This window comes from Sorex araneus, chromosome 6 (assembly GCF_027595985.1).
Source record: "Sorex araneus isolate mSorAra2 chromosome 6, mSorAra2.pri, whole genome shotgun sequence".
Classification (NCBI taxonomy): Eukaryota; Metazoa; Chordata; class Mammalia; order Eulipotyphla; family Soricidae; genus Sorex; species Sorex araneus.
In genome coordinates, this window is record NC_073307.1 from 107,935,352 (window position 1) to 107,960,172 (window position 24,821).

At 38.9% G+C, this 24,821-nt stretch overlaps 2 protein-coding genes and 1 pseudogene across 2 annotated transcripts; 1 reads left to right on the forward strand and 2 right to left on the reverse strand.

Moving 5' to 3' along the window:
- Positions 1-24,821, forward strand: part of LOC129406086 (uncharacterized) — a 144,288-nt pseudogene continuing 119,467 nt past the window's right edge.
- On the reverse strand, positions 8,799-9,740 carry LOC101543229 (olfactory receptor 6-like). Its single transcript, XM_004613696.2, has one exon. It carries the CDS (start codon positions 9,738-9,740, stop codon positions 8,799-8,801), a length of 942 nt encoding a protein of 313 aa, XP_004613753.2.
- LOC101542956 (olfactory receptor 226) lies at positions 18,336-19,319 on the reverse strand. The gene has a single exon (XM_004613695.2). The coding sequence runs from the start codon at positions 19,317-19,319 to the stop codon at positions 18,336-18,338; it is 984 nt and encodes a 327-aa protein (XP_004613752.2).

Genomic DNA, 24,821 nt, shown 5'->3' on the forward strand with positions numbered 1-24,821 from the left:
ATGAGCATTGATTTATCCGAATGCCTAATAACCCAAATCAGATGATTACGCTTAAATAGATGTGGCTCACTGCCTGCAGTTTCCATCTTCATTTTCTATGCACCAACTTCCAACTATGATGAAGAAGAAATTGAGAGGTTCTACATGGAACTGGAGAAGTTCTATAAAGAAGACCACACCTTCTACAAGGTCATTGTTGGTGATTTTAATGCCAAGATAGGTCTGAGAAGGTCATGCAAAGAACTCCACATTCGGACCCATGGCCTTCAATGCAATGATCACGGCGAGACACTGTCTGAATTCATCATGTCGACCAAGACCATCTGTGGTAACACAGTTCCAGAAGGCCGAATCTAAACGCTAGACATGGGCGTCTCCCAGGGGACAGTTCCACAATGAAATTGACCACATTGTATTCAATCAAAGGTTTCGCCTGACCGATGTCTCTGTTGTCCCAAAATTCAAATGGGATCAGACCACAGTCTCCTTCATGCAAAATTCTACTCCACAGAGTGGGGAGAAAAGTCTGCAAAATTTAAGTATAAGAAGACAACTCCCGAAATGACCACCAACTGGGAGCTCTTTGGCACTATTGCAGCAACGTGGGAAGATGCCATCCTTGACAACATCGATGAGGAATACGATCGACTGGTTCAGCACCTCCATGACTGTGTGAAGAATGCCGAGAGTGAGAAAGCCACAAACAGATGCCTGTCTTCAGAAACTCTCGAGCTCATTGGTCAATGTGGTTTGGCACAAACCTCAGGCAACCACAAGCTAACTTCCAAGCTCACAAAGCTGTGAAGAGATGTGATAAAGGAAGACCTCAAAGAGAGAAGAGCAGCAGTGTTGGCCAGTACAGCAGAAGCTGGGAAAAGTATTCGCAATGCTCACCTATCCTTTGCCAACTACAAGAACAGGAGGACTGCCCTCCGATCCTCCGACGTCCCGATGTATCTATCACATCTTCCAGAAAGGCAATGGAGTGGATTAATCATGACTTCTACTCAAATCTCCTTGACAGCCATGTCCACCTGCCCACATACCAAATTCTGCAGGATGGATATGTCGTTCCCAACGTCCTCCCTTCTGAAATCCGACATGCATTTCATTGGTAAAGACGCATAGAGCACCTGGTCCAGACAAGGTCAGACCCGAACACCTGAAGAATCTGCCGCCAGTACTCATCAATACACTGGCCCGACTCTTCACACGCTACCTGTCTGAATGCAAGGTTCCGTCTCAGTGAAAAACCAGTAGGACTGTTCTGTTGTACAAGAAGGAAGACATCCACGACATCGGCAACTATCACCCAATCTGCCTGCTGTCTGTCGTCTACAAGTTGTTCACTCGTATCATCCTGAATAGAATAGGCAGAACACTAGATGAAGGACAACCATGAGAGTAAGCTGAGTTCTGAAGGGAATTAAGCATGATAGACCATATCCACACAATGACCAAATTCATTGAAGTTCCACGAGAGTTCAAGATGCCACTCTGTCTAACGTTCATTGACTTAAAGAAGGTCTTGGATTCCCAGAAGAGAGCGATGCAGTCTCTTGCCCAAAGGCCTGGCTGTCTTCCCTGGGGCCCCTCGAGGGGATGAGTTCAGGCTTCCTGAGCAGAGCTCTCAGAGGCCAAAGACCACAGGAACCTAGCTACAGCCATGCTCGAGACCCCTCTCCACATGTTCAGATGGGCCTCACTCATGAAGGTACCGCAGAAGACCCCAGGTGTGTGTAATCCCATCAAAGACCAACATCCAGAGACTTAAAAGCGAGCTCCCAGAAGGTTTTTTTGCAGCCTCGATATATCTTGTAGCCTACTTCTCCCTCTGAGAGAAACTGGCAAGCTTCTGAGAGTTTTCTGCCCACATGAGACAGTCTTGCAAGCTTCCCATGGTGTACTCATATGCTAAATCCAGTAACAAGCTGGATCCCATTCCCCTGACCCTGAAAGAGCCTCCAGTGTGACATCATTGAGAGGACCGAGTCGAGAGAGACTTCTAAGATCTCAGGGAAAGGACAAATGGAGAGGTTACTGAGCCCACTCGATAAATCCATGATTAATGGGATTTCATGATCATGATTGTGACGTGGATGAAGTTCTGGGTCTGTCTTTTGTAATTACTTGATGCTGACAAAAGGACACCAACCCTGCCTAGTTAAAAGTGTGAAATCACATGCTAATGTAGCATTAAAACGTCCTAGGGAATGTTTAATTGGGTTTCAAAGTGAAAGAGAAATTGTATATAAGCAAATTTTATTGGAGTCTAGCATTAGTGATAGAAGAGGGCATTTACATAGGCAGGTAGATTATGACAGCCCCTCCCACTCCCCCCCTCACCTCATCCTACACCCCTTCCCCCAACCAGTTCTAAGTTTTGACATGTCTTGTGGGTATAGAAAGCAAGACCTGATAAGACCTTCAGCAGTAGACCCTGGGGATACTGGACCCCTCAGCGTGATAGCACATCGGGTAGGGCATTTGCCTTGCTCTCCGTCCCTCTCAGAGAGCCAGGCAAGCTGCCAGGAGTATCTTGCCCAAATGGCAGAGCCTGGCAAGCTTCCAGGCATATTCGATATAAAACAGTAACAAAAAACAGTAACAGGAAGTCTCACATTGGAGACATTACTGATGCCAGCTCAAGCAAACCAAAAAGCAAGGGGATGACAGTGATACAGTGAGGACCCTCAGGTATCCTGGATCAGAAAAGGCTAAACCTATCCTCCAAGAGAAGATAAATCAGGAACTAAGGTCAAAAAAAAGGAATTTCTAAGAAGACCGCTAGAACAACCCTATTATCGGACTCTTATCTAGCTAGAAAGCTCCATCATGTGGAGCGGCTTGGAAAAACCCTATAAAAAGCCACCTTGAACTAAGGGAGGGATGCATATGCTCCCCCAGCCATGTGCAGCTTATGCCTATGTACACATGTGGCACCTGAGAACATGTGTCGCCTGTATCTCGCCTTTTGAGATGTGTACTTTATAGCTAACACAGGATGTGTGTACAGGCTCTCTCTGCCCTTGGAGAACCTGCTTTGAGCCCGTTTCTCCTTCCGTTCCTCCTTCCTTTCAAAAACTTCCAAATAAAATCTGTTTTTGTCACTGCTTGTCTACTCCTTTTCTGTGAGGCAAGACAAGAACCCAGTAACCCTGGGTAAGGTCTAGGACTGACTCTTCTTTCCTGCAAAGAGCAGTTTCTTGCCCAACCTGAGTCTGTGGTTCTCCAAAAAATCTGGTGGCAGGGATCAACTCCCGTGCCGAGAAGACCAACAGATACCAGGTATGGCTTGGCCTGTGCTGAGCAGGGGCTCATCACAGACTTTATCAGCCCTAATCTAATCTACCCAGCTGGGTCTCAGGGTGGCAGGAGTATATCTGGAGAAAGTGACCATTTCTCTCTTCGACTCATATAAGCCACTCAGGAGAAATCAGTATAAGGGAAACTATGACAAAAGTAGCGGGAAAACAAGAAAAAAAAAAAAACAGGGGAAGAACCATGAAAGAATTGGGATTCTAACTGAGTTTTAAACAGAGGAGAAATTTTATTTATCTTACTATTTGTGGAATAATTTAAAATAGTGTGTTTTTAAATTATTTAAAATTTTTCAAATTTTAAGTTTTTAAAAATTAAGTTTTTACATTTTTAAGATATATTTACATAAGTTAATTCTAATATAATATTCATACCAACTTTCAAGGTAGATATTATGACACACATTTCATAGATAAACTAAAGCTCAAAGGAACTAGTTGTAATCACCTTTGGAAAACACAAAGTTAACAACTGCTAATGCCAGAGTCTTAAGTTCCAAGCACAGTTTTTCTCCCTCATTTTACCACTGACTTAGTTTCCAGTAAAACTTTTTTTTTTTTAATTTTTATTAAATCACCATGTGGAAAGTTACAAAGTTCTCAGGTTTATATGTCAGTTATACAATATTCAAACACCCATCCCTTCACCAGTGCCCATATTCCACCACCAGAAACCCCAGTATACCCCCCGCCCCCACCCCCTACCCCCTACTGTATAACTAATGAATTTCACTTCATTTTTTCTTTACCTTGATTACATTCCATAATTCAACACAAAACTCACTATAGTTGACATAACTCTCTCTCTCTCTCTCTTTTTTTTCTCTTTTTCCTTTTCCCTTTTTTTTTTTTCTTTTTCCCCCTCATCCCCCTTCCTGCACCTCATAGTATGGTGTACGCCACGCCACGTCGGCCAGCGTGGGGCTTTTGCTTAGTTCACAGTCCAGAGGTGGCTGCTACATTAAAAACCTTCAATATTTTCAACAAAAACTTACTGTTATTATTTGGAGTTTCCCCCCCAAGTCAGACCTGTTCAAATGGAACCAATTCACATTGCTGAACAATTATAAATGTTAAGTCGCGCGGACGCTGCCGCATCCGCGCGGTTTTGGATTTCTGTATAAAGTCCAGGGAGAATTCTTCCAGAAATTACATAGCCCTGCTCACAGTCCCAGTGCATTGCTGTAAGAAGTCTCTGAATTCAAAGTCTTTAGGCGCAGAGGGTCCGATTCGCGCTCAGCAGCTCCGGGTTTATCTGGGCCGAGGGCGTGCCAGTAAAACTTTAATAAAATTTCTGCATCAGATATTTATTAGAAGATAGCAAACTGTGAGTTAATTAGACATGCCAGGAAATATGCTTTGGGGGAAAGGTCCCCTACAAATCTTGAAGTAGTTTGATTTGCTTTGATAAGAGAAGTAGAAAGTAAAAGGGGGAAAATACAGGGCATATTCTGTGCAGTGAGTTTTCTTCAACTGATTCTAAAAGAAGCCAGATACTTTTTGTGATACACACAATACTTCAATACATGGTAGAAAAGTTGAGCATAATGTATTCAGCACCTAAATTTATGTTTGCTGAATGTGTTTATTCAGAGATTTCAGAATGAATTCTTTCTAACATCATATTGGTGCAAGAAAAGTAAATTCTTCATAGAGGACTACTTGAAAATGTAATCCTGTGGGTCTTTAAGGTGCTGTTTTTATTCAAAGCACTCCATTAAAATGTATCCATGTCTACTGTCATCATTTGGGATTCCATAAGAAACAGAAAGTGTACCTGAAAAAATTTTTGAGTAGAATTAATTGTCATAATTATTCACTGAGGTTGAGTGAAGTGAAGACAACCAAGAAGGGTGTTGACCCACATTTGGACAGTGCAGAAACTCATACTGCAGCCTTGAGAGGGCACCTCAGTTGCAGGAGTTACAGCTGGAGCTGGCTTCAAAACTATGAAAAAGGGAAGAATCCTTTGTTATCTCTTTTCTTCAGTGTCGTCTTGGTGCCTTCCATTGGCCCAGCAAATTGGAAGAAGGCAACAAAGTCAAAGTGATGCATTAATTCCTTTCACTCCTGGAAGCAGCTATACAATGTAAAGAAGTGGGAGGTTGGTAATAAAGATATTCAGCTCCATTGTCAGGGGATGTGGCTGATATTGTAGATTCAAGAGCAAGTTTAGCTTTAGTTCTAGAAGAATTCAATCCGGCAGGAAGTCAGATGAATTGATATCTGTCACTGAGAATGGAAAGGTACTGTAGCCAAGCCTGAGTGATCAATCAGTCAAGTCACCTTGTCCCTGCTTCACTCTGTCAGTACAGTCGTACTGTTGCAGTGTTGTCCCGTTCTTCATTGATTTGCTGCAGCAAGTACCAGTAACGTCTCCATTGTGAGACTTGTTACTGTTTTGGCATATTTAATATGCCACGGGGAGCTTGCCAGGCTCTGCCCTGCAGGCGGGATACTCTTGGTAGCTTGTTGGGCTCTCTGAGAGGGACAGAGTAATTGAACCCTGGTCAGCAACATGCAAGGCAAATGCCCTACCCTCTGTGCTATCGCTCCAGCAACTCTGTCAGTAACTGCCTTATTTTTTTGGTAGATGCACTGAGTTCAAGATTAGAACTTACAGAATCTGAAAATGCCTCTCAATGGCTCATCATTTACACATGAACCTATACAACCTATATTGGGGTTTTGGAGGGGACGTGGGGGCTCTGCTCCTTTATTATTTGGGGTTTCTCTGTAAGGAAACAGGGGACCCCCACCCCTGCCCCAGTGCCTCTGAAGTGTTTTCTCCTGGCAAGCTACATGTGGCATATTCGTAACAACAAGTCTCATAATGGAGACCTTACTGGTGTCCGCTCGAGCAAATCAATGAACAATGTGAGGACAGTGCTACAGAGCTACAAATGTTAAAAAAAATGGCGGGGGAGGGGAGGACTGCCCACCATCTGGAAGAAGTGGCTCTCAGGGGCAAGACAGGGAAGAGGAGGAGGGACTGAGGAGTGACTGGTTTCTGCAAGAGAAGGGTCAAGCACGGGGTCCCTGAGGGTCCTGGCCTCAGACAGAAGAACTAGTGGTTATGGTTGAAAGTCTGCAGGGAAATCAGTGAGAACTCTGCAGTGAAGCAAGGGCACAAGCTGGGAATGTCTGCTGCCCCATCCCCAGTGGAGGCACCGACAAGCAAGGGGACTCCCAGACTTGGAAAGGAGCCCGGAGATGTTCTTGGATCATGGACCTGGGGTGTACCAGACACAGGGCCAGGAGGGTAGCTGCCCCTGTCCACCTGCAGTGTGGTGGGGCTGCTGGGAGGTGGTGGGGCTGGCGGGGTGGGGGTGGTGGGAAGGAGATGAGGTAGTGGGATTTGGCAAGTGAGAGGGGAAGAGGGTCACAGCTGGGGTCCAGGCCCCACCTATAGCACTTACATTGTCAGAGGATATTCACAACCCGTAAGAAACTACTTTCTTCTGTAACAACTTCTCATTGCTCTCTGAATTGTCAAAAAAATATCATTTTTATAAGAAACACCTTTTAGGGGCTGGAGCGATAGCACAGCGGGTAGGACATTTGCCTTGCATGCGGCCAACCCGGGTTCTAATCCCAGCATCCCATATGGTCCCCTGAGAACCGCCAGAGGAGATTCCTGAGTGCATGAGCCAGGAGTGACCCCTGTGCATTGCCGGGTGTGACCCCAAAAAGCAAAAAAAAAAAGAGAGAGAGAGAAACACCTTTTAGTTATTTGAGTGTGCTAGTATTTCTTTTGACTCTTGGATTTTCTTTTTTAACATACAAACTTCATAGTCTAGGTAATATGGTTACAACAGTGTCAAATGTTATAGAATTGATGCACAAAGTTTTGCACTTCACCACCACCAAAGTGCCCATGACCCTCCACCACTGACCCTATGGTCTGATCACCTTTATTCTCAGACCCTCCCACTATTTGGCAGGAAAAAGGTTGGGCCACATTCAGCTGTGCTCAGGGCTTAGTCCTGCCTGATGCTCAGGGATAACTCCTGGTTATGCTGAGGAGACCTTACGTGATAATGTTGATCAAGCCAGGTCAGCCATGGGACAACAAGCACCTTACTGCTATACTCTGTGTCCACACACCCCTTATGCCTCCTCCCCACCCATTGTTTGTAACAAAATTTTGTAATCCAAAATCAGAGAAATGGAGCAGAGGGTGAAGAACAAATACTGCATGATATTACTCACCCCAGTTTCCCTCCTGCCACCACCCCCCCAACATTTCTTCTCTGTCTCTCTCTGCCTCTCTCTCTGTCTCTCTGTTCCTGTCTATCTCTTTCTCTTTCTCTCTGCCTCTCTCTCTCTCCTTCTTTTGGGCATTATTGTTTGCAATACAGATATTAAGAGATTATCATATTTTTTCCTTTACCTACTTTCAAAGTAGGTAAAGTAGATCTTCCTATTGCAGATCTGTATGCTGATGAACATATATGATGTTCATTCATTTGCTGAGTCACAAAATTTTGAGTCCAAAGAAAGTACCTCAAGAGATAGCAACTGCCAAACTTGACATAATACTGGATATTTTTCTCTCATACAAAATGTTCAATCCTTTTCATATGTTAAGAAATTAGCTAATCTGAAAGGAGAAACAAAATCCTTATAGAACTAGTAATATGCCATGATCAGCATTCTTATTTAATATTAATTGTTGCTTGTTGCACTAACACAATTTAAACGCAAATAGTACTCATAAATACCATCATTTTTACCATTACCTCTTCATTATCACTTATCATGGCATCTATACATACATTATTGACTAGAATATTTGTACCCTTCAGCTATATGTATTTATTAACTAATGTGTCTCTAGAACTATTGAAGACTAATAGAGATAAAATCTAAATGACATACCATAGTGCTAAACTGCTTGTATTCAAATAAAACCATTAATATATTAAGTGTGAAATCTTGGACAGCTTTTTTTTGGAGAGTTCACATCTGGCAGTGCTCAGGGATTATTCTTGGTTCTCTGCTCAAGAGTCACCTCCAGTGATACTCAGAAACCTATATGTGGTGCCAGTAATTATAACCAGTCACAGCAAGTGTCCTTCCTCTTGTTCTCTCTAGTTCTTAGTCAACTTATTTAACTTCTTTGTTTTCTCATAAGTTCCCTGATCTGTTAAATTAGATACTTAATAATAATTAATTCATAGAGGTGTTAAGAGAATAAAATTGTTTATTATTATATTGAACAATTATAACTGTTGGTAAATATCTATCACTATTTGTGATTTCAAAATAATTTTACTATATACAATACATGTTAAAAAATTTAATGTCAAAACCATATATAATAGAAACAGTATCCTATTTCTATTATTTTTTTTCTCTTTACAGCTTGTGATTTAAGAATCTATCTCTACAGAGATACACTAAGATAAAAAGTCATAATAAGTTATAGGAATGTAATCTTTATGAGACATTGTCACTTCCTCCACATGTCAGAGATTAGTTGAGCAGAAGACATTTAACCCCCATGGTCTTCTTGATAGCATTCTTGACTTCCTGGTTCCTAAGGCAATAAATAAAAGGATTAAGCAAGGGTGTGAGGACAGCATATACAGCTGAGATCAGTTTGTTGGAATTAAATGATGCAATAGCTCTGGGGCGAACATACATGAAAATCATAGCTGTGTAATAGATGATGACTACAGTGAGGTGAGACGCACAAGTGGAGAAAGCCTTCTTCCTTCCTTGGGTGGAGGGTATACGTAGAATGGTGGAGACAATGTAGACATAGGAGAGGACAGTAGTAATAAGAGGGAAGACAAGAATGACAATAGCCAAGGCAAAGTCCACCAACTCGGCTGTGGACATGTCTTTGCAGGCCAGTTTGAGAATTGGTGAGATGTCACAGAAAAAGTGGTTCATAACGTTGGAGCCACAGAAAGCAACATGAGAAATAAAGTAGACTTTGATGACAGAGATCATAAAACCACTGAAGTAGGAGAAAGCCATCAGCTGTAGACAATAACCAGTTGTCATGATGACTGGGTATTGAAGAGGGTGGCAGATGGCTACATAGCGGTCATAGGCCATGGCGGCTAGGAGAACACATTCTGTGCAGGCAAGTGAGATGAAAAAGTAGAGCTGGGCCATGCACCCTGTGAAGGAGATGCGTCTTCTCTGCAGAAGAAATCCATCCAACATTTTAGGAACCGTGACAGATACATACCAGACTTCCAGAAAGGACAAACTACACAGGAAATAGTACATGGGTTTATGGAGGGAGGCAGTGGCCCAAACAGTAAGCATGATGATGAGATTCTCTGCAATCACCAATAGGTAGACCACAAGAAAGAGAAAAAAGAGCAGAATCTGTAACCAGGGGGCAGTGGGAAAGCCCACCAGGATGAATTCACTGATCAGAGTGATGTTTTTCTCCAGCATGACAAGAGCACTGAGAAGTACAGGAATCTTCTATGATAATGACACAATTGATGGAGTTAACTGTGTATCAGACAGGAGACCAGTATAAGTTATCAAATCAGTCTTTGTTATGAATGAAACTAAAAGAGTAACTTCTTTTCATTTGGTGTATGAAATCCTTCCAATGGTAAAGGATACCTTTCTGTCAATTTATTATAATGAAGTTTCAAGAATCACAGTGATTTTCACACCTCTCACTCACCTGACAAAAGATGCAGTGCTATTTCTCAAACTCTCTTCTTAGTTTTTTTGTCAATGAACTTAGACTACAAATCTCCTCGTTGTTGGTTTCAGATCTTTGTTTAATTAATAAGTCATAGGACTAAGAGGTTTTCCTCTATAAGGAAACATGGGAGATATTGCTTCAGGAAATGTTCCATGAGTTAAATATTTGGATTTTCATTATCTTCCTTTTGTCAGTTTCTTCATCATAGTCTATGAATATTGCAAAGTGATAGTCACTTGAGAGATTCCCTAATAAGTCTCCATTGCCATTAGAAAAGAAAATGGAAATGCTTTTGCTACTACATAGAGGAGGTACTACATATTCTAATCCCTGTCTGTCTAGGCTTATTGTTATGAACCTGTAAATGGTCTTCCATGCTCTAGACAGACCCTCCTAAATTTTGTATCTAATGACTCATATATATACATATCTATATGTATATATATACATATATTTATGTATAAGGACTGGAGCAATAGCACAGTCAGTAGGGCATTTGCCTTGCACATGCCCAGCTGGGGTTCAATTCCTCCACCCCTTTCTGAGAGCCCGGCAAACTACCAAGAGTATCTTGCACCCACAGCAGAGCCTGTCAAGCTACTCGTGGTGTATTCAATATGCTAAAAACAGTAACAATAAGTATCACAACGGAGACATTACTGGTGCCCGCTTGAGCAAATCGATGAGCAACAAAATGACAAGTGACAGTGACAGTGATAGTATATATGTCACTTGAGGTTATACCTACTGGTGTTCAGGGGCTACTTCTGGCTCAGGGGAAATGTTGTGTCAGGAATCAGGAATCAAATCCAAAATATCCTTCTGTGTACAAAATATCCTTCAACCCACTTAATATCTCTCCAGCTATCTATAATCACTTTGAACTTTGCATACACTCTTCCCTTTTCCTATTACATCCATTATTCAATCTTTGCCTGCTGATTAAAGACTCCAGTTAAGAAAGATTCATCCAATCTGCATCTTGTACCTGAAAAACATTTGATCCCAGTGCATCATCCCTCATGCAATGAAATTTTTTTCTTACTGTGCTTTACTATTCAAAACTCAAAACTCTGTCCTTCTAGACTATGATCCCAATTTTTGGAATAGTGACTGACTAACACAGGATTATTAAATGAATACATAATGATAAGTAAATTATTTAAGTTCTAGGACCTCTGCAACCCACAAGAAGTAAATCAGAGGCAAAGTAATACGATCCTCATGATATTCACCAGCAAAAATCATGGACCCCTTAGTGTATACATCTTTGTGCACAATCTCAGCTTGCACATCCAAAGTACCTCCATGCCAATCATATCTCTGGCATCTAAGAACACTGGAAAGGCTACGGTTATCTGTCAGTGTCTGGTCATTTGATAGGTTAGGTCTTTTAAATATCAGCCATTATTCTAAGTCCTACCGGATCAAGTAACTGAAGGGAGGCAAGAAAGCTTGTGAACATAAATTCATAAAGATATTCTAACACCAAAAGAAAGAATCATATGTGAGATAACCCAATTACTTTAATCTGTATTAAAAGAAATAACTTATCAAGGATAATTACTTTAGAAAATTAAATGGCATATTTTTATTAAACACCATGCTATTCCACAAAGAGAGAACTCAGGTCCTACATTCATGTTATTATTCTCTTCCAATCAATTTGTCACCATATTCCCATCAAGCACATAGAGAGCTGTAGGTTAAATAAGGTGACTTCATTGGACTAGAGATATTCTATATTCTGACCTTAATTCATGAAAAGGGACAGAAGAATGAAGCACTAAAATTCCAATTATTGGTGCCACTGTCTCTTTTCTATAACAGCATATGGTGGCAGAATTTAGTATGATTGTGAGGCAGAAAGACATTGTACCTTATCCAGCTTCCCAACAGCTCCTTTATCCTTGAGGTAGTCCAATAGTGAGCAGTTCTGATCTTGATCCTTGACCCAATATCTCACTTTGGAAAAATCTACTGGTTTAGAAAGTAGGTTTTCCCTTGCTTCTGTCCCAGGAGAGAAAGTATAGAGATTTGCTTTAAGAAACATAAAATTCCATATTTTTAATGTAAGCGGTACAATTTTCCACACGCTTAGCTATGTATACATCCGAACCAAAATTTTTATTTTTATTATTTTTTTATTTTATTATTATTTTTTTTAGAACCGAAATTTTTGAGTTCTAGAATTTTCATTATATTTGGCACAGCGGGTAGGGCGTTTTCCTTGCACACGATTGACCTGGGTTCAATTCCTCCGTCCCTCTTTGAGAGCCCAGCAAGCTACCAAAAGTATCCTGCCTGCATGCCAGAGCCTGGCAAGCAACCCATGGCATATTCAATATGCCAAAAACAGTAACAACAAGTCTCACAATGGAGATGTTACTGGTGCCCACTTGAGCAAATTGATGAACAATGGGAGGACAGTAACAGTGCTACACTGAGTAAAGAAATCATTATAGTATACATATTTTTAAGTTCTTTATGTTTCTTTTCAAAGAGAAACTACAATGTCACCAACAAAATTTTCTGGTGAAAATATGTCTTTTTCTTGTGCACTGGTCCAGTAAAATTCCCATGCCTGCCGATATCATCCCAATCTTGGATACATGTATACCAAATTGCCATTTCTACAAACATTCTTGAAAGCAGCTTTTCTCTATCTGCTAATGGTGCTTGCATCAATCTCCTCAAATATCTTTCTCTTTCTTGGATCTTTCAACAGGAACCAGCAAAACTTACCCGGTACCTTCAGTCTCTCACTGGAGTCCACATAACTAGTCTTTAGAACAAAAAAATTGTTCAGACATGTATACTATGTATGGCAAAGTAGATTGTTACATACATTTTATTATTTCTAAGAGATTGATGTCTGAACTCTACTTTCTGCAGAGTATGTATTGCAGCACCAATACAAGAAGACAGAGAAGAATGAAGGAGAATATATTTAATACACCCCGTAATTCGGTCCACATCTTCTTCCCAAGAGGCGAGCTCATACTCTTCTGGCTCTAGGGAAACTTTTTACTGCCAAGACTTTGTCCAGGGGACCTGGACAGGAAAGCTTAATCTCCATCCACCTATTAATTCCTGTTTATCTAAGGGCCATATTTATTTATTCCTGTATGTAGGGTGTGACTCTTTCACTATTCATGCAAGATAATATAATACTAAATTATAAAAAATTAATACATAAACAAAGTATTAATAATTTTTTAAAAGGAAGTCATTAAATTTATTTTCTAATTCATTAGAAAAATAGCATACTTACTTTATGAAGCTGTTATGAATAGGGTACTGTAATATTAAAAAATGTGTAGAATATAATTTATGCCTTCATAATCATGACATTCTATGCAAATAAAAATGGTACACTATAAAGTGTACATTTTTGTAATAATTATATACTGATATATTGATATAATTGATATAATATTGATATAATGATACATTATATATAATTATATAATGATTAATACATAATTTTAGATCACAGAACACACATGAGCTATAAGAGAGATGCAAAATTTAAAGTACTCTAATATCTCCAGTGACAGAGATTATTCCACCTAACTTAGGAACCTAGAAAAGTATGGAAAGTGCGATTTTATGCAAGGAAGTTAGTTTGAAAGTAATATGATGGAAAATAATTTTCATTTTGATGTCAGAAGAAATCTGGTTCAAATCTATGTTGTTCCATCTTCAAGACATTAAATATTACAACAATATCTTTAATCCTGTTTATTTTCTTCTTTTTTGTTTTGCTTTTGGGGTCATACCCAGCAGTTCTCAGGGTATACTACTAGCCCTGAGCCCAGGGATCACTCCTGGGTGGCTCAGCGACCATAAGAGTACCAGGGATCAAACCTGGGTCAGTCACCTACAAGGCCAAAGCTCTACCCACTGTACTACCACACCAGTCCCATAAGCCACAGTTTTTCCTTATCCATAAAAATGAGACAATAATACCTTTTTAAAATCAATGTCATGTCAATGTTAGATTTAAAATAATGTGTAGTAATATAAGGAGCAATTATAAAACTGCTTTACTATAACAGCAGACATGTGAAGCAACACTTTTGTTGAACTATGAACCACATCCACAATTTGATCAGTATAAATGAGGTGAAATGGGGCCAGAGTTATAGTGCAGTGGACAAAGCACTTTATTTGCATGTGTCCAACCTGAATTAGATTCCCCAGAACCCGATATGGTTCCCTGAGCTCCAGCAGGACTGATTTCTGAGCTCAGACCTAGGAGTCAATCCTAAGAATAGCCAAGTGTGGACCCCTCAAAAAAATTGTTCTCTAAGTAAGTGAGGTGAGAATAATTTCAGAGGAGAGTGTTTGGCACACAAAGGGTCATGACAGCAAAGGGCGAAGCAATAGGCTAATAGGGCTCCACAGTTATTAGAATTTACTACCTTGGATTCCAGACAACACTCACCCATTTGATAAATGCTTGTGAATTGTCAATCATGTGCTCAGAACAATGCAAAGTGAGGAGCATTATCTGTTATTGGTCAATGCATCTACAAGTGAGAGAACCTACAGATCACTGTTCTAAATTGTGCATCAGTCACTGTAAAATTAAAGAAAAATACATGCTAGAAATGTTATAAGAATGTTGACACAGAAGAGACCTTTGTTTCTCTGTGAGTAACCGAAGTTGGATGAAGAAAGCGAATCAGCAGTAGATGAGTATCCCAATCTACACTGCCTAGCCGTGGAGTCTAGGTTTGATGACCTACCCAGTGCTCTGGGTGCCAGAAATATAACTCCAGACCTCATGCATGTAAAGGCTTCAGCTGCTTTGGGATATCTTGCCATGCTTAGAATTGTTTTATTTTTCAGGAAGTTTAATTTTTTTTACTGTATACTGTGTCTGTTCAATATGAAATGTTAACAATTAAAAATTGGATTATTGAGTTCAAGTAAAGTTCATTACAATATAAAATTTATCTACATGGTGGAAAAACTATAGATATAATTATCCTCAAAGTAAAATTAAAGGGGGCTGCAGTGATAGCACAGCAAGTAGGGCGTTTGCCTTGCCCGCAATATACCCAGGTTCTAGTCCCAGCATCCCATTTGGTCCCCCCAAGTACATCCGGGAATATTTCCTGAGCACATGAGCCAGGAGTAACCACTGTGCTTTACCAAGTGTGACCCAAAAAGCAAAAACAAACAAACAAACAAAGGAAAATAAAAGTCATACTGTGAAGAAAGAGAAAAGGTAGACTAAGCAATGGAGTTTATTCAAAGTTGTAGAAACTAGCAGATATTTTTAAAGCACACAAACCACCTGTACTTATTCTGTGACACAGTTACCTCTGACTCCACAGTGCTTCTCCTTTCTCAGTGATTACTCAGTGCAACTCAGTGCAACTCAGTGCATCTACCTTCTCTGGTGATAAGAGACACTGAAAACTTCCCCAGACAAAGCTCAGGAAAATATGACTTTCAATGAGTCATATTTTTGTTCACTATTTTAAAAGATTGACAGATAAATCATATACATTAGTTTATTGTCAATAAACCACAATGGGTGGTCTGAACTAGAATAAAATGTGTCAGGGATAAAATTAATTCCTTTATTAGATTCAGGAGAAAAGAGCCACTTTCAGTGGAGGAGGAATACTTAATCTAATAATTAGTTGTTCACTTGAAAAATCTCATGTTTCATTATAATACTTTTTAATGCGAGCCTTGAGGATCACATGACTGAAATCTATTTCAAGTTCACTTTGTGTCTCTCCTGTTATAATCCATCTGAATGAAAACATTGCATTTATTGGCAGTACAGTAGAACTATCTAAAGGAAATTAAACAATACTTTTCCATGCTTTTGTATTTTAATATAACTGAACCATCTAGTTTTAAAATTTAAGTCAAAGTAAGAATTTTTTTAAATATTAAACAAAAATGATTATTTTGTTGTGAAAAGTATCAGGAATAAAGAAAAGCAGTATCTCTTTTTCTTTCTTTTCTATTAGCTGAATTTAACTTTTAACATTGCTTTAATACATGTGATGGTGATGCCCACAGGTGGATACTCACAGTCCACATTACTACCTACCCAACAAAAACACAGAAACCCCATAGAAACTGTCTCTGGGGAAATTCAGGAGATGGACTTTTGGCGCATTGAATTAGCACTGTCACATAAACTACTGTAAAAGATGCTTATAACTTTATATAACTGTATATTTTGGCACATATATATCATGTATAATAATTTTAGTAAGTAGGGACTAGCCACAGCACTAGTATAATTGCTAGTAGCCTTGAACATACTTTATTAAGAAGTTGATAATTGTGTAGAGACAGTCTGTAGCTACAAAGCATCACACCTTTGGAAGAGAAATTTCATATTGACTGTTGCCTTCAGAGATCTTGTTCTTCAGTGCTTTAAGCAGCTAAATTTATGTAAACTATTTTTACCATTTCCCAGCTATGTCAAAAGAAATGAAAGTTTGCATCTTGTTGATAAGTGTTTGCTTAAATATATGTGCTTTGGACTGGATCGATAGCACAGCAGGTAGAGCATTTGCCCATTTGCCTTGTATGAGACCCACCTGGGTTCAATTTCTCCATCCCTCTTGGAAAGCCCAGCAAGCTACCGAGAGTATCCCACCCGCACGGCAGAGCCTGGCAAGCTAGCCATGGCCTATTCAATATGCCAAAAACAGTAACAAGTTTCATAATGGAGACGTTACTGGTACCTGCTCAAGCAAATTGATGAGCAAGATGAGCAACTGGATGACAGTGCTATATGTGCTTTAAAAAATACCTGTGTGGTCCAAGAGATAGTACAAAGGTAAAGTAGTTTCCTTGTATGTAGTCAACCTGAGTTCAACCCCCTGCATTTCATATGGTCCCCTAAGTACCAAAAGCAGTGATTCTTGAATGCAGAATCAGGAGTAATCTCTGAGCATCACCAAGTATGGCACAAAAGAACAAAAACAACAACAGAATCTTTGGTCCAGAATGTCATTTATAAGAGTAAGGGAGTCCATTACGTAATTGCAGCCAACATTTTAATCAAATTCCTTCAAGTTTTGTTTAAACAAATAAAAAGATGATATCTTTAATACTGTTGTGTAGCTTACTCTTGTCATGCATTCTATTAGAAATATTTTTCTTCTAATTTTCCATCCAGTGTATAAACTATAGCATATTTACCCACATTTTCCTTGTGCAGTATATTTTCCATAGATATTATGAACAAATTGTCTATTACACAGATGTTTTGAATCATATTTTCTTTTCCATTCTAGCTTTTACGATATGTGCTGACAAATTTTTTTCCAGCAAGGCTGAGATCTTTTAAACATCATCAAACCCTAGTAAAGCATGAAAGGTTGAACCTGCTAGCTCTGTCTACAGGTGTTAACACATATGCCTTACCGACATGGTTCTAAATTATATTCATTTATTTTATTTCCTTATATGATAAGTATTATTCAAGGCCATGGTAACATGATCCAGCAAATATTATCCCTGCTGCTATGAAGCTTACAATCGATCTGAAAATAATGTTAGAAAGCCTGCAGTCCTGGAGACGTTGCCAAGAGAAAACTCTTTCCTCTCTCCTCACTTGCAAGTCACACTAGCATAATCACTTCCAGCATCTATTACCTCATAGACAGTATAATTTATGACTAGAAAAAAATTCTTCTAGGAAGCTCCTGATGCTTTTTTAAAATGAAGTTGTGTTTCCTGTATTTTTTCTTCCATCTTCTTTTTTTTTTTTTTGCTTTTTGGGTCACACCCAGCAATGCACAAGGGTTACTCCTGGTTCTGCACTCAGGAATCACCCCTGGCGGTGCTCAGGGGACCATATGGGATCCTGGGGATCGAACCCGGGTGGGCCTCGTGCAAGGCAAATGCCCTACCCACTGTGCTATCGCTCCAGGCCCTCCATCTTCTTTTTTTCTGCACCTCTGCCTCAGAATGAATTCCTGGGGACAACTCAGGAAAGGTCATTGAGAGAGACGCCAGTTTTAATTCTTTGCTTGTTTCACTACTGTAGAGCATGCAGTCATGTCTTCTACTCATAATCTGTGTCCATCTCACCAGATACATATTTATTAACCTCCACTGTGCAAATTATAATGGAGCAGAAAACAGGGGATCAGCCCCCAAACTATTTTGTTATTCTGTCTTACATGAAATACAACTATTAACTGATGATTTATCCTTCCTCCTTCAGAATAGTTTCTTGGTGGACCATCTAAAATTCTAGTCCCTAAGAATTCCACTGAAGTTCAGAGAAAAGCATATCCCAAGTATAAGAAGCATTTTCTAAGACTTAAGCTTCCCTTCTAACCATCTCTGCCAGCTTTCCCAGATTTAGTGCCCTGGTCCTTGTGCATATGTAAAGTACGCCGCAAAGCTCTTTTGACCTCCTGGTTGCGTAGGCAATAAATTATAGGATTGAGCAATGGTACAATGACAGCATAGAGTACAGAGACCAGCTTATTGGTGTCAAAAGCTGAGAGTGCCTTTGGCCGGGCATAAATGAAAATACTGGCTGCATAGAAGATGATCACCACAGTGAGGTGAGAGGCACAGGTGGAAAAGGCTTTATAACGTCCAGAAACAGAGGGGATACGCATTACAGCACCAGCAATGGCCATGTAGGAGGCCCCAATGACAGTGAGTGGCCCCAGCAATATAAAAATGGCCAGAACAAAGTCTGTAAGCTCTGAAGTAGACATGTCAGTGCATGAAAGGTTGAGCAACGGTGAGACATCACAGAAAAAGTGATTAATAATGTTGGGGCCACAGTAAGAGAGGCGAGAAATGAGAAAAACTTTGACCATGGAGATGCCAAATCCTCCAGTCCAGCAGCCAGCTGCCAGCTGCACGCAAAGCCGGCCACTGACAATAACAGCATAGTGGAGAGGATGGCAGATGGCCACATAGCGGTCATAGGCCATCACGGCGAGAAGCGCACACTCAGTGCAGCCCAGGCCCAGGAAAAAGTAGAGCTGTGTCATGCAGCCCTCGAAGGAGATGAGCTGTCCTTGGCCCTCTTTATCTCCAATAAAGCCAGCCAGCATCTTGGGAATAGTGACAGTTACGTACCAGTTCTCCAAGAAGGACATATTAGCCAGAAAAAAGTACATGGGTTTGTGGAGGGTGGAGTGGTTCTTAATGGCCACGATGATGAGTGTGTTCTCAGTCAGCACCAACACATAGGCCAGCAGAGAGAGGGCAAAATACAGAGCCCGAAGTGGGAAAGGAGCTGGGAATCCCAGCAACACAAACTCACTTACTCTCCCACTCAGGTTTTTCCGCTCCATGGTGGCGTTCTTGCCCACCGCTCTTCAGGAAGGGGAAGAGTGTCTTCAGGTACAGAGGCAGCAAGAACCCAGCCTTTCTCTCAGTGGGTCCTTAATGGTAAATCCCAACAGGATATTTGGTCTATCATTCAGTTAACTCACCACTGAGCTTAACTCACCTCAATGAGCAGAGGCCATTGCTTTATTTAATCTAAAAAGTTAAAGTAAAAAAAATGGACAAAAATAAGTTACTTTATATTGAAAATAGAATAGATTATTCTGTCTCTTGAATAAGAAGACATAGAAAAAAAATAAATAAATGTGGCACTAGTTGGCCCCTTAAGAAAATTGATCATAATTTTTTAAGTAGTAAAGAGTTTCCCAAACATGAGTGTATTTAAGAGTGGAATTATCACTTTGTTTTGAGAAATTAAGTTACACACGGAAGATTATAAATAACATAAGTTCAACTATTCGCTATGTGTTATTTAATATAGGTACTGTTTTAAATATTTTAAGTTAGCGAGTCATTTAATTTTCAGAATAACCCCTTGAGTTAGAATTATTATTAACTCTACCATACATCTAAAATAACTGAAACATAGAGAGAATTTATAGAGTTTTGTTTTTTAATCTCTAAAAAAAAAATCAAAATTTCCACCCCTAGTCTGGTGGTAGGGATTGAGTCCAGATCAACTATCACTCTGGCTTGTGAAAAACAGTTTAAATTACTTGCTCAGGTCACACAAATAGCAAGATGTGGTACTAATAGGTCAGGACATATACCATAATATTTAAGATCAATGAAGGAAAGACTATAAAATACATTGTTTATATCCCAAAGAAGTAATCTCTTGTTCAGGCTGTGGAATCTATTCTTTTCACCAGAAAGAGGAAAGTAAAGGCCAAGAAGTTCATAAAACTTTCAGGATAAAAATTCCACAGAGGGACTGGAGCAATAGCACAGCAGGAGGGCGCTTGCCTTGCACACGGCCGACCTGGGTTCGATTCCTAGCATTCCATATGGTCCCCTAGGCAATGCCAGGAGTAATTCCTTAGTGCATGAGCTAGGAGTAACCCCTGTTCATAGCTGAGTGCGACCCAAAAAGAAAAAAAATTATAGAGAATTTACTGCTTAAGAAATATCTTGTTCCCAGGTGAAAATGACATTAGGAAATTAGTTTTAGCTGGCAGAAGAACTGAGAATTCCATCAGTTCTGAAAGTTATACTTTCTTGGAATAAAGGCAAATTGCCTTCCTTTTGTATTGCATATTAATAAAGTGATGTATTAAAATTATTTTATTTCTTTATTTTTGATTTTTGGGCTGCACTCTGAGATGCTAAGGTGTTACTCCTGTCTCTGCCCTCAGAGATCACTCCTGGCGGGGCTTGGGGGAGAGTATGGCATTCCAGAGATCAAACTTGTGTCCGTTGTGGCAAGGCAAGCACCCTACCAGCTATACTATTGCTCAGGCCTCTTGCCCCAATATTTTAAAAAGTTTATTTGAGTAAATATGAATTCATATGGGTCAGGACAAAACTGAGTGGTTAGGAACATTCCTAAATTAGAAACTTGTATAAAGGCTTTAATAGAGCAGAGGATACAAATTCAAGGCATAATTTAATCAACTATAGTTTAAGTTTGTGTTATCAAGAAAGTCTAGTTAGGTGTTATTTTATTCTTAATTTTCATTATTATTAATTTCATAATTTTACCTGTGTGTTTCATTATTCTTAATTTTCACTTTCTTGGATATGAGTGCATTTTAATTGATTATAAGGTTAAGCTTAACTTGCTTATGTAGACTATCAAAGCTTTCAGAGGAACCTCAGTCTAATAGCCTCCTAGTTCAATTACTTTGTATTAAGGCAGATATAAAAGCATGTGTTTAGTAGACAACTTTCTTTATTTTGGTATGAAAATAATTTTTGCCCTTCCAAAAATTCAAATTTCTTTTGGGTAAGATAAAATAGAAGTTGAACTTTCAACAGGTCAATTGTTATAAAAAAGGAATATTGTCCCCCTAATATTCCTGTAGTCATAGCATTGAAAGGGAGTAGAGAAATGATAAAGAAAAATGTAGAATCAGTTGAGCACCTCTATATTATAATACTTTGAAAGATTCCTTAATTTTTAGTACTTATAAGGTTAGTATGTTTATAATGTATTCACACTTCAAATATCATTCTACTATTGAACTTTATTGACATACATTTGACATCTAACACTATATACATTAAAAATATGCAGTATGATGACTTGATATACATATATTCCATAAAGTAGACTAGTACAAATTTTTTGCCTCACGTAATTACCATTTTGTTGTCACAGTAAGAAGCTAAAGTTCTATTCCTATAGTATATTTCAAGAATATGGTATTGCTAACTAGTCACTATGCTGGTCTACTCATATTATAGCTCATAAGTAAAGAATGGCACTCTTAACATTGTCTCATTTTCCCCATGCTTGTATCTGTTAATACCAACCTATATGTTTTTATTTTCCTTTTTTCCTCTGATGCCAGATATTAAACCCAAGACTCCACTCAAGAGAGAAACTCTGCTACTGTACCACATCCCTGGTGCCACTCTCCTTCTACAAGGATCCAAGATGTGGTGAAAAAAACTAAATATTCGTTAATAGATAAATGGATCGATAAAATGTAGTTCTTGTACATTTACAATTTAATACTATTCAGTCAACGAAATTAACAAAACCTTCCATTTTAAGATCAGGATATACCTTAACGGCATTATACTGAGTCAAATAAGCAGACTGAAAAAGACAGATGTCATATGATAGGACTTATGCATGTAATCTGAAAGCATCAAAGTTTCTCTTCTCGTTATGCTCTGCCATCAATACTTAACCATTATTCATTGCTTGTATACTTAGCATTTCAATCCTTGAGAACTTTAATGCAACTACAAAAATTCCTATACCCTCTATACCTCCTAGCTAGCATTTCTCAGATTTATTTATTTATTTATTTATTTATTTTTTAGGCATTCAATATTCCAACACCTGTCCCACCACCATTACCCTTACCACTACCATTATCTCTAATTTTCCCAACCACTTTTTTTTTTTTTTTTTTTTTTTTTGCTTTTTGGGTCACACCCAGCGATGCTCAGGGGTTACTCCTGGCTTTGCACTCAGGAATTGCTCCTGGCAGTGCTTGGGGGACCATATGGGATGCCGGGGATCGAACCCGGGTCGGCTGCATGCAAGGCAAACGCCCTACCCGCTGTGCTATCGCTCCGGCCCTCCCAACCATTTTTTAAGCCTGCTCTCATAGCTGGCCCTCAATAATTTATTTTATATTGCTTGTTACTGATAATTTGCTAAAAGAATGATCAAAAAAATGTTTACTCAGAAGAAAGTTTGATGATTGTTGTATCTCACCATGGCACCATTAAGTCTTTGTATAAGAGATTACTAAGATGTTACAGGTTAAGCCTTCTGTGTTTATATTTTGTTAATCGAGATTGGTTGCCTTCTATATCACATCCCATTCAATCTGGTGTGCTATTCCTCCTTTATCAGAATTGTGGAGTTTGAGATACTGCTCCAGGAAGTCCAGAACTTTTAATGGGGAGATACAGTGGGAATTAAATTTTTAGGATGGCATTTTGGGGCATCTGCATGACTGCCGAAACTTTCAGATTTACAGTGAGATGAGGGGAGGTAGCCCATCCAGACTCTGTGAAAGCCTGGAGATCTCAGTCACAGAACTGGCATACCTGAGTTTTTCAGCAGATTAATTTCTGAGTGAGGCTCGTCTAGACAGTGGAGTCCATCTGGGAGCATGTGGCGATCATGGAGTATAGAGGTTTTCAGCTGTCCAGAGTCTGTTTGGGCTGGTGGTGGGCTGATTCCCAGTTTCTTATCATGCAGATTCACAATTTTATTTATTTCAAATATATGATGGATTAACTGTATTCCAGACCTGAAGCTAAGAGTTTCAGTACATAAAAAATTAACATGATGGATACTAAAAACTTTATAAGCTCATAATCTAGTAGTGGGGAGATATCTTCATCTCTTTCCCAAAAGTAAACTACTATGTCTACTCCTATACCATATATGGCTTTGTAAATGAAAACTTCAGAACTATAACTGTTGTTCCTGAAGCCCTTGGCCAATGCCAGATTCATTTACCATACATTGTTCATTTTATCTGTAAATCTCAGACTTTTCTGCTTTTATCTTCTTCTTCTCTACCTTCATGTCTGATGCTTTACACTTGCAAAAAGAAAGAAAAGATTAGTCACTCACATGTAAACTCCTAATTGGTCTCTCTACCCAGGCTCTCTTCACCAAGGTTCAAATTTGACCATTACATTGTACCCTGTTTCCTATACAATAATGTTAAAACCCTTTAACCAGGCATATAAATCCATAATCTGCCACATCTATCACCAAATAAGAAAATCTGGTCTCTTTCTAAAACCGACATTGTATTTTCTTCTTAGCGTCTCTTGTCATACTAAAAGTTTACCATCCTTGTAGTTTTGCTGAAATTTTCATCATCATGGCTTCATTACTTAGCTTTAAAATCTTAATTCATATAGCTTCTCTTCATAAGAATATCAATTAATTCTTTGTTTTTTAATTTCCCAATCTCTGATTTGGTGAATTTCTTGCAATTATTCCAAGTGGAGCCTGTGAAAGTTTATTTACCTTTTGACTAGGGACATTACTATTGCTATTTCTCAGATAACGGTGTGTGACAGAGCCCTACATTGTTTTCAATAAAATATAAAGAAATAGGCATGATTTCCTGAGGTTTTATAATTTCTCAAATACATTGTGTCGAGAAAAATCTTAAGTTTTTCACTTCATTACAATGAATGACATTAGCTTCTGTGCAGTCATTCGTAGCAGAGATCTGAAAACTTCCTCAATACTCTACCTGTTTCCTCCATATCCACTCACAAAAACTAAATCCTCTTTAATTATATCTCTTGTTATATTTTACCACTTCTAAATAAAGAAAAAGAAAAGTAGTTAGGACCTGTCTTTCTCCTTCCTCACTTATACCAAACAGATCTTGAATGAATGGTTTCAATATCCTAATATGCAGGTTTTTTAATTTCTTTCTCTAGCCTCAGCTCTTATCAATCTAATCTCTACTTCTCTTTAGAAAAAATATTTTTTAAAATGTAGTCATATCACTGATCTTAAGAGCATCCAATTTAAGGAAAACACACAAGAGTATCAAGAAAACATCAGAATGTATTTCTTTTTAACGGTCCTACAACAGGTGCAGTCATTTTTTATGTTTTTCTTTTACCAGATTTATCACAATGTTCCCTAACTAAGTGATTTATACATATTGTCCTTTTTATCAAAATCATCCATCCCTATTCTTAGGAATTCTTATTTATCTTTCTCTTTACAATTCAATCCATGTTTATCACTTGAAAATAAAAATATTGGGTAGAAATTAGCATGAGTAAATAAGTTAAATATCTACCAAAATAATGTGAGATTTGGAATGATACATAAGAAACAT